This window comes from Mya arenaria, chromosome 2 (genome assembly GCF_026914265.1).
Source record: "Mya arenaria isolate MELC-2E11 chromosome 2, ASM2691426v1".
In the NCBI taxonomy this organism is placed as follows: domain Eukaryota; kingdom Metazoa; phylum Mollusca; class Bivalvia; order Myida; family Myidae; genus Mya; species Mya arenaria.
The window spans coordinates 34,715,114-34,726,945 of NC_069123.1; the positions used below are offsets into that span (position 1 = coordinate 34,715,114).

General features: G+C 34.5%; 1 protein-coding gene across 1 annotated transcript; it reads right to left on the reverse strand.

Moving 5' to 3' along the window:
• Nucleotides 1–7,223: 7,223 nt before the first annotated feature.
• Nucleotides 7,224–7,949, reverse strand: LOC128214457 (uncharacterized). The gene has a single exon (XM_052920939.1). It carries the CDS (start codon nucleotides 7,947–7,949, stop codon nucleotides 7,224–7,226), a length of 726 nt encoding a protein of 241 aa, XP_052776899.1.
• Nucleotides 7,950–11,832: the final 3,883 nt, after the last annotated feature.

The window sequence follows — 11,832 nt, forward strand, 5'->3', positions numbered from 1 at the left end:
GTCACAGTTGTAATTATCATGCTTGCTGACAGGCTCCATAAGCCTTGGTCACGCCATTATCAGGAAGTAAGACTCAACATTTTAAAAATTAAGTGTAGCATTCCAATGTTTTGATTTCTAAGAATTTGAACGGGACTTTTTGACAGGAATTATTTTTATCTTTAAATTTTGCATTTTCTCCATAAGTCCTTTTTGGCTGTATTTATAAATCTTCTTGGAGGAAAAATAACTTGGTGAAAATTTCTTAACTTTGGGCATTGTTTGTCTTAATTTCCCTTTCATCAAATGTATTCATAGTTTAGATGATTTTCTTTGAATTTTTTGTTTGTTGTTAAAACACTTAGTTCTCTTTAAATTCAGCTTACTGTTACTGTATGCATGAAATCGCTATTTTCTACTGTTAGTGCAAAAATCAACCTTCAGAACTATTCTTTCTACAAGTGGGCATTTTTATTGAAAAAAATTGTTTTGTTATTATGAAATATATAAACTTTTAGTAGATTCATACTGGTGAACTTCAGCTTCATTTTTCAAGCTAATTGTAATTTAATTTGATTTCTTCCGTAAATATTGTAGACCTCGTGAGAAGTACGACTCTCGACTCTCGTTTTGTGTCATACTACAAATAGAAAGTAGTAACATTAAACAAGAAAACAATCTGTATATGTATTATATCACTTAACTTTATCAGAAGATCATAGAAATAAATCGTCTACGCAGATATTAATCTCCTTTGCAATTCTGATAAAGATCTCGGGAAAACGTGTAGCTCCACAAGTATATTTGTCATTGTGTTCAAACCAACTTGCATTTACTTGATATCAATGCATTTAATCATTTTTCATTGAAAGCATTTGAACAAAAAATATTGATTTAAATAATGAACATCGAACAAAAATCTCTTTTTTGTCCTCCTGTAAAATTTAGAAGCATTTTTACTGATCATTTTACTTTGTTCTTTTCCGTTCCGAGAGGTTTTAGTGCCAACCAATAGAGATGTTATCAATTCAAGTATCTGCAAAATTCTTTAAACGTGCGTGGAGTAGAAATCCTTGATCTTTTAATGTTTTTGTTTTGTTTTTGTTATTACATCGGAGACCTAGTACTACTAAACATTTTGTTACCATTATTAATGAATTCCCCTAAAATAGCATTAGACACTTCTTTGTTGATATTTGTTGAGATATACTATTTCTTGTTAGGCTTTGTAACTGAAAAATGAATGATAAAATATATATAATGTTAAAACATCACCATTTAAACCAGGATAGGTTGGTCATAAGCATGGTTTTTTATTGGTCAGATGTTGTTTCCCACAGAGTTCAGTGCTCTTTGTTTGTTGTCTATATGATAAAGCATACTGAATTTATTGTTCATTGAACCTTAATGAAGTGAACGCACCCAGAAAGGCATTATCAACACCAGTCAACATCATTTGCAGGCAATAAAGTTATTAAAACTTGTAACAGTTTGGGGGGTCCATTTTATGGAGCTGTGAAAAGCAAACTGAGGTTACTAGACTTGAAGTCAAGCACCTATTTATAATCAGACTTATTTAAATTGCATTATTATTTAATCTGTTTTCTACTGTCTTCAACTAAAATTTTATTTTTTTATTCTCTCTGTGTCTTTCAAAATTTAAAAGCATTGCAGCTTATTAAGTCATTTTTTATGCGCTTGTATACATTAATAAAAAATATACTTGTGTTAATTTTGCTTATTTCTTTATAATTATGTTGCTGTGTTGAAACAACTTTTCATTCCACGTGCATATTGTTTTACGTTTCTTTCTCGTTCATGTATGTTGACATTTCCTTTATGTTCGTGTATATTTTGACATTTCAAACGCGTTTGTGTGTATTTTGAAATTTTAACTAGACCAGTGACCATACTTGTGTCCAAATTTGTGTGCTGTTGCTTTTTATCTGTAACCTCTCTGTGCCAATAGCATGCTGCCCTAATGAGCTAGGCTTCTCTTATAACAGTGCCTCTTTATCTTTTGTCTCATTCATTATTTGAAGAACAGTACATTTCAGGTGATAGTAGTTGCTTCTTTAGTCAAATTAAACAATTATTATCATTTAATTGTCTTGTCTGAAAAAAGTTTTTATTTCATAATTTCAATTAAAAATATCATTTCCAAGATATTGTGTGCAATATTAAGACCTAGGACTTTAAATGCATTGATACTTTGAGTGCAAGTTACTCCAGTTCGGAATTTACATTCATTAATAATTTGTTGTGTGCAAGTTACTCCAGTTAGGACTGTACAATCATTGATAATTCGACTGCAAGTTACACAACTTTTAATCTATAATAGTACCTGGGTTCCAGTTTAATATGAAAGGAAAAGGAATAGATTATTAAATATATTTATTAGTTATGTGCTGCCTTTATTGTTTCTTACATTATGATCAAATCTAAGGGATGAACACAATATAATGCTAAGTGGAATTCAGATAGAAGCACTTAGCACTGTTTTGGTTTTATCACTTGAACTGCTAGTTTTGAGCTTTGATCATACATGAGATATTGTTTATCCTCTCGCATTTACTAGTTGTTTATGAGTTGTATATCAAATCCATGCGTTTTATTTATTTATTTCCAGTAAATCAAGTAGTGTTCAGACGCACTTATACTCTGCTTTAATGAGGTTATTGATTTTTTGTTTCTTTTTATAAACGTGCCTTGTTTTATCACAGTCGAATACCCGATACTTAGCGATTGGTTTTTCTACTTATGTAGCGGAAAATGTGCTTTGGGTTCCGACAATGTGGTTAATTCATTGGCTACAAATGTTCCTTTTGTTTCTGTTTAGGCACCATTTATATGCACTAGATACATTATATTTATACCGTTTATCTTGTTTTTTTTAATCGTTCTTTATTTAGTTGATATTTTGCGCATGTAAATGTATCTTGATATCAAAAAATCTTTCTAAATAATTATTACATTGACAAATTAATTAGTAGAAGTGTTATAGACATCGAATTAAACATTGAAACCCCAAACCATTGGCTTTTCTTGTTGGTATTATTAACTCTGTTCTCCGTATGTTGACAGTGTATCCCAACGTACAGTGTGTTCCGTGAGAGGATTTGAAACCCCAACATTTCTTTGATTTTGAACAGAAATCTGCAACCAATTGTATAATACGTTGATAAGTTGTCTATATGACTTTATTTTTGGCTTGTTGAATAAATTAATTGGTTTGCAGTTATTATTGTTGAAAATATATTGACCAATCAATAAAACAATTGGATAACTTGAACCAAACACAAATAATTAACTGGCTGCAGCAGCAAACTACATATAATTCTGTTAATTTTTTGATTTGGTTAGTCAAACTGTTTATTGTTTGGTCAATATGTATCCAATAATGACTGATGACCAATTCAATTGCTTGCACTTGAAAACTTACCAAAAGATAACCCTCTGTTTTATACAATTGACCCAAGCTGGAGATTAGATTGGGATTCGTCGTTGGTCAGACATGTAGCTTGATTCTGAACCATGGTCAGCGCCCCTGTCACTAAACATGAATCAGGGGCTTGTTTTATTAAAGGATCTAGTTGTAACGTCTATTCTCTTAAATCTGTAAAAAGGTCATATTTATGACAAATTCGCTATAATTTATTCATCCTCTTTTGAAAATTAAAACATTTGTATTAATTATGGAACATCTGATTTGTGAGTAAGAGTGCATCAATAAATTTGTGAAGCGGAACTAGAATTAACTCCTTATTAATTGCATCGTCGACAGTGTAATGTTCGTCCGACTCTAGGCCGATGTTAATGGATAACTTTCAGGAATAAACCATAACATGCACCATTCCAGGTTACCATTTTAATTCCCAGAATTCCTCATCCAATGCAAGGGACGTAACTCATATTGCTTGTCTAACTAAATATAGGATCACGTAAGTAGTCCCCCTTACTATGTTAATACACTACATTTCCTCCCCTAATCAAATTTAAAAATACCCTGTTAACTTTTTTTACTAGAACCTTATTTTTTTTTAACACAAACTTTAAACATTAAATGTTACTTCTTGTAACTTTAACTAGATACATGTAAATTGAACAATAAACTGTTCAACTACTTTTCAGTATGACATGATATTTCAAGAATTACTATACATTAACTTGCCACAATATAATGGTACTAATCTCTAAAATATACATACATAACGTAATATCCCTACAGTATGTTCCTACATCAATCAACAATTTGTTTCACTTCAAATCCTGACCTTATTTGAAATGCCTCACTAAAATATATATGCAACAGATAACAATTAGCAGTCCCAATAATGTCTTAGCCATTAACACATACTTATTGTAATATAAAATCTATGTTGTATAGCTAAATCAACTGTTAACATTTATACATAATACATTCTTTGAATCCCTAAAAATACCCATATTAATGTCTCATTTGTTACTCATAATGAAATCTGAGTATTTCTGCGGCATTTTTCCAACTCTCGATGGTCGCGAGTAGGATTCTGCTACTGTTTTTGTTGGTGACTTCACGTCCTTCGTTTCTACAGGATTCTCTATCTGTTCTATTTCTGTCAACTCTGTTTCCTGATTATTCTCTAGATTGGAATTTGATCCCGACTCCACTTTATTTTCATTAAGCACATTTTTCTCCGATTGAACACTTTTATTTTCACTGAAATTATTTTTCACACTTTGATGATTTTTTCACGTTATCTAACACATTTTCTACTTCTTTTGATTTTTCAGATTCTCTGCTCTGATCATTAGAATAGAGCTTTTTCACATGTGACACATTTCTAGAATATCGCACACCTTCTTTTGACTCTACAATTACACGATTTCCTTGCTTATCTACTACTGACATTGGATTTGGATTAAACACTGTGGATAACTTATCTTGCTTCTTTTGCTTTACTAACACTAGATCACCTTCTTTTATATCACTTTCTCTAGCATTTCTTCTGTTATCACCATAAATCTTCACTTTTCATTTTCTTTCGCTGTCGCGGTCTCTAAATTCATGATCGGAAACTCTGTGGTCCGAAATATCTGGTATTTTCGTGCGAATTTTCCTTTTGAACAGCATTTCGGCGGGTGACATCCCTGTTGTGGAGTGTGGTGTAGATCTATACATCATGAGATATGTCTGAAGTTCTGTTCTCATGTTTTTCTTCTCCACATGCGCAATGCGAAGCCTTTTCATAATGGACTTATTTTGGATTTCCACTTCTCCATTTGGTTGCGGCCAATATGGAGTTGTATTGCGATGTTCAATGTTCAGATCCGTTAGATAGTCGTTCAGCTCTTTGCTGTTGAAATTTTGTACGTTATCTGTCTGTAAAGACACTGGAATTCCATGAACACAGAAAATACTATCTAGACAGTTTATAATCTTCTCCGACGTAGTAGTTTTCATGATGAAAACCTCAATCCATCTGGAATAGTAGTCGACAATAACTAGTAGATTTTCTCCCGACGGCAGTGGTCCCAGAAAATCAGCACTCAGATGCTCCCATGGCTGGCTTGGTAATTCTCTTCGGCTCAATGGTTCAGGTTTCGTAGTAACGTGTCTAGCTACTTGGCACCCATAACATGATTTGCAAAAGTTCTCTATCTCTTTATCTATCCCTGGCCACCATACTTTGGATCTTAATCTTTGTTTCATTAAAACAATGCCCGGATGACCTTCGTGTCCCAAAGATAAAATGTCCTCTCGTAATGACTTGGGTACAAGGATTCTAGTACCTCGAAGTACTAAATAGCCTAAAGACGCTAATTCATGCTTTATTGGCAAATAGCTCTTGTTTGACAGTTCATGCCATCGACCTGTTCTTAACAGATTTTGAATCTCTTTCAGTTCTTCATCATCCTTTGATTCTTGTTCAATTGTCTTTGTTGACATGACAATTGGTGTCGCCTCGGTTGCTACAAATTTAACGCTCTCCTTCGTGTTAAGAAAATCACATTTTCCTTTTGGAACGCTTGTTTCAGGCACTAGACGCGATAGTGCATCTGCTATGTTTGTATGCCCTGGAATATGTCTGACTTTATATGTGTATGGTTGTAATCGCAACATCCACCTTTCTACTCTAGCACATGGTTTGGAATTTGGAGAAAATATGAACTGCAACGGCTTGTGATCTGTCAGCAGTTCAAATTCGATTCCGATCAAATAATATGTAGTCTCTCACACGCCCAAACAATGGATAGTGCTTCTTTCTCCGTTTGCGAATACTTCCTATCTATACTCGTCAAAGTTCTGCTCACATATAGAATCACTCTGGATTCACCTTGCCCATTTTCTTGCACCAGAACACAACCTATTCCGACTGGCCCTGTATCACAAATTACTTGAGTCTTATCTTTCTTGTCGAAATACCCAAGGTTCTTCGCATTTGACAACTTTTTTTTAAGTTCTTTGAAACTTTCCTCTTGTTCAGCATACCATGTGAATGGAAGTCCTTTTCTGGTCAACTTTCGCAAAGGTTCAGCAATAGATGCGAGATTTGGAATAAACCGTCCACTAAAATTGACGAGACCTAGGAATCTCTTCACTTCTGATACAGTTTTTGGTTGCCTAAATTCAAGAACAGCTTTCACCTTACTTTCGTGAAGACCTACTCCATGGTCTGACAAAACCATGCCCATAAAATCTACATGAGTCATATTGAATTGGCATTTCTCCAGATTCAACGTAAGTCCTTTCTGTTCAAGACGTTCTAACAATGCTTCAAGTCTTGCATTATGCTCATCATCACTTCGTCCATGTACAATAATGTCGTCGAATATACTGCTCACACCTTCTAGACCACTCAATGTTTGTGCAATCACTTTACTGTACATCTCAGGAGCACAGCTGACCCCAAACATAAGTCGTTTGTACCGATACATTCCTTTATGAGTCATGAATGTAGTAATTTCTCGAGATTCTTGGTCCAATTCAATTTGATGGTAGGCCATTTTGATGTCTAGCTTTGAAAATACAGTCGAGTTGTTCAGATCTTGCAAAACTTCTTCTGTTGTTGGAATAGGGTATCTCTCCCTTTTAACTGCTTCGTTGGCTCTTCTCATATCAATACAAAGTCTTATATCATCTGTCTTTGGCACGACAACAATTGGATTTACCCACTTACTTGTTATTTTTTCAATAATGTCCAACTCTTCTCACTCATCTATTTTCTTCTCAAGCTTCTCTCGTAACCCATACGGTACTCTTCTCAATGGCTGTACAACTGGTTTAATGTCATTATCAATGGAATGTGAAGCTGATAATCTTTTAACTTGCCGATACCATGAAAACACTTTGGAAATTTCTTGGACAGGTCTTGTTTCCTTTCAACATCAGTCATAACGTTGTTCACCATACTCGGCATCTCAATGTGTAAAATGTCTAGCTCTACAGCAGTCGTTTTACCTAACAATGCCTGTCCATTTTCTTCTACCACAATGAATTCAGCATTTACAGTTTTATTTGACACTGTTACATCAGCAGTGAAACTTCCAGCTACAGTTAAAGGTTTATCATTACCATATGCATACACTTTTTTATTTGTCAGTTTACTGTTACATTTCACTTTTCTTTCTTTCATGTATTCCCACATTTTTCTGTCAATGATATTCACGGTTGCACCCGAATCTATAATCACGGGAATGGTTATTCCCCCTATGTCAACATGTATGTCTCCTTTCATGTACTGGCTTGATACATTGAATACGTAGTCATCAGATGAATCATTTTCATCAATATCAACTGCTCTGATCTTTTCTCTACGGCTCTGATTTGGTTTACCAAAAGGCTTAGATTTGCAACATTTCTCAAAATGATTTTCTTTTTTACATTTTCTGCACTTCTTTCCTTTAGCTGGACACTTAGGATCTGTCTTTATATGCCCCTCGTATCCACAATGCATAGCATTTCTGACCTTTCCCATATTCTGTCCCATTTCTGTTTTTGTATGCACCATGTGCCTGTGGTCTGTATGCACCAGATGCCTGTGGTTTTGGCATAAATTTGTGTCGTATTTTGTTTACACTTTCTTTTGATTCCATTGTGGAAGCCTGAGATTCTGATGCTTCAAGTGACCTTGCTATCCCTCGTAAATCATCTAAAGAAAACATCGCTTTTTTGACCTGGTCCCTAATATTTTCTTCTACATTTGTAAAATTACATTACACAGCTTTTTGTCCCAAACGAGTGATATACTGAGCCATGGATTCATTGGATTGTTGTGCAATACTTCTAAATTGCGATCTTTCAAATGCAACATTTGCTTTCGGTTTGAAATAAGTGTCCAACAAACCTTTTGCGATCCCGTACTCAGTTTCTCCATCACCTGGATCCGGAACCGTTAACGTGTAGAAAATGTCTTGCACTTCGATACCAGCACTGTGCAAAAGCAATGCTTTTTTCTGTTTGTCGTATTTTACCCCTTTTCCATCGGAAAATAGCTCGAAGCTGCGAAGCCATCTTGTCCACCTGATTTCTAGCGTTGTTCGTTCGCCGATTTCAAATGGCGAAATACCTACGATGTCTTGGAAAATCGGGGTTGTCATCTTGATCAAAACTCAGATAAATGTGTAAAGTTTATCCTCGTCGCCAAATTATGTAATGTTCGTCCGGCTCTAGGCCGATGTTAATTGATAACTTGCAGGAGTAAACCATAACATGCACCATTCAAGGTTACCATTTTAATTCCCAGAATTCCTCATCCCATGCAAGGGACGTAACTCATATTGCTTGTCTAACTAAATATAGGATAACATAAGTAGTCCCCCTTACTATGTTAATACACTACAGACAGCCATTAAACTTTCTTCTGTAACCCTTTTTACATATACCTTGGGGAAATTGGCTGACACAGTCTTGTGTTTATAAATAAGCATGATGGAGTGGAGACAATTCTACTTCCCATAAACATGCATGTCACAATTAAATAGTCTTCAATAACCCGGTATTGCCAGTATTCTCCACAGGGGACGGAATAAGCGGCTGTTTTAAAAGTCATGTTGATATGGCGGATCCAGGACTATTTGAGCTTTCGCAAGAGTACATTTCTACGGGAAAACAATAGCATGAGTGTCCGTGCATATTTTCGCATTGCGAGCCAAATTAATCTGCCCATTTAATTATTTATGATTACGAGGATTTCCTAGCCAAATCGCCCATTGTACAGAGCGAATTATTGAATTTGGGGTATCCGATGATGAGTTCATTGTGGCCTAATTAATCACAAATGTCATCTTGAAAATGGAGCTTAAATGAATTACAGGTACAAACCTGTAGTTATTTTCTTATTACATCATTTGCATTGTTTTCTTGAGTGACTCTGCAAAGACTATGCCAGTACTGGTGAACATCAGGGACTCGTTTCATTGAAGGATCTTCGTTGTAACTCTCTTAATTCCATATTAATGGCAATAAGTTAAAAAATACTTTTCCTCACAATAATGTTTATTTTTAATACTGGCTTAGTAAGAGTTAACACAAATATGTAGCAAAATAACAAAAATATGACACAAAGATAATTTTGAATTACAATTAAGATTGACTACATATTTGATGAAACTGGTTAGAGCCTTCTTAAAACAGTTCTGACTTCTGATTTAACACATTTTATAGGCATTGTCTCATTGTTTTAGTTAAATCGTTAGTAACATGCTCAAACATCAAACTGGTATTATACAAGCCATGCACACCAGAAATATCCTGACCTAAAACAAGGAGCTAATGAATATTCTCACAAGTTTGTCAAACAGGTATTGTAATAGCCAATCATTTCTGGAATAATCTGACATCAAATCTAGAATGAACACATGATTTTCAGTTGCTATATAAGGTGGGGAATATTCTGAGCAGACCAATTGAAAAAATCGGCTTCACCAAGAAGCACTGCAAGAAGAAGACGAAGATAAATAGTGCATAAACATTAAAACTTTGTTGCTACGATTGCTCAGTTTATATAAGACGTTCTTCTGTAGCATTGCTGTTGATTAACAGTTGGACGAAGAAAGTTCTGAGTTTTATGAACTAGCAAAGACAGATTGTAAATACAGAAACATTTGCAAAGCTCTTGGTGAAGTGTGAAAAGAATTTAACAACAAAATAGACTGCAAGAACTACTAAATTTGAAGATATAATGTTGATGCAATTCAAAAACTCAGCGCTGCTGGGGGGCTGGAGGGGAAGGAACCGTTCCATGGATATAAAATTTAGCAATGAACAAGAAAAGAATCAATCTACTGCAGCAGGAATGTTTGCAAAATTTCAGCAAACGGTGCAAACTGCCAGAAAAATAAACAGGGAGATTAAATTGAACATCTTGAATGAAAGAAAGAAGAAGCAGCCAAAATGGCAGCAAATCCTTGGCTTTGACTGCAAGCAACAAGAATCAAGCGCACATGAAACATCGGGACAATACCAAAATCACTCAGAACAGTGGTGTAACCCTGCAACTATTTTGGAAGCTTCACTTGGGGTAACCATCCGCCGGGAGACTTCAGACGATCTCTTGATAGCAAGGAAAAGTTGTTTGAAAACTCACAAAAAGAAGAACCTGCATGTAAGGTTTGCCAAGAATCTTGAGCAGGTTAAGATCATCGGAAGAGACAACTTCTGGGAACCATCCATCGATCAGCTGACAGGGAGGAAAAGCTGTTTGAAAACTCACAAAGAGAAGAACCTGCATATAAGTTTTGCCAAAAATCTTGAACAGATAAAGATCATCGGAGCTATGGACATCAACAATAACGCAACGAACACAAATACTCATACACCTTTGATATTAATTGAAAAAACAGACATTATTACGGATATATGAAAAATGAACATGGTTGATATGCATAGATCCTGCTGGAATGTTGGAGGTGACGTTAAAGTAACTTATGACTGTACAAAACAAAATATTCACAGTAAGTTTGAAAAACAATTTCACTCTACATATAGACTGTATCCCATCCCCGAGGAGCCAGTGGGAATGTTTTAGAAATAATAATAATAATAATAATAATAATAATAATAATAATAATAATAATAATAATAATAATAATAATCATTCTATAATCATATTGGTATATTGTATACAAATAGGACATGTATTTAAAATATTGAACATCTATGTTTAATTGTTTTGGTAGAATTCAGTGAAAATAGATGTGTTATATAACTTATAAATTGTAAGAAATGAAGTAAATGTGCTGTGCTTATATTGTTAGAATTCAGCCACGCTGTATATTATATTTGAATTTGCAATAAAATCCCTAAATATTTTACTATTGCTTGCATTATTTCATATTTAAAGGCCAAGGGTTGTTTCAGCGAAAGGCAGTTAAGTCTGTTTGGAAGACAGGGAGGAATTTTACCTGATCAGATGGAAACACGCACACGGATCGTCTGCTTGATTTTGAATGAATTAAGGAGGGCTGTAACATTCAGAAATGATATTTGAAATCATGTAAGTTTCGTAAATAGTTCTAAAACGAACAGACATGTGTCGATAATCACAGACTAAGAAAAGTCGTCAATCTCTGCAATACCACTATAGTGAGTATACAGGACAGTCACCGCTAAAAGTCGTAAATAGCTAGAAATTTATTTCAGTAGGAATGACCTATACTATTCCATTAGATGTTCCATTTAACCGTTTGGGAAATGGATCGTACATTGCGCCCAGAACAATTGCTATATTTATGCTAAAAAAACAGGCGTACATTCTTGAGAATTTTTAATGTATCAAAATTTAATTAGTTTTATTTTGCTGATTTTCTGCTGATGCACGCATGTCAATGAGTTTAAGGTATACCAGGACTATTTTTTGAGATTTATACAAA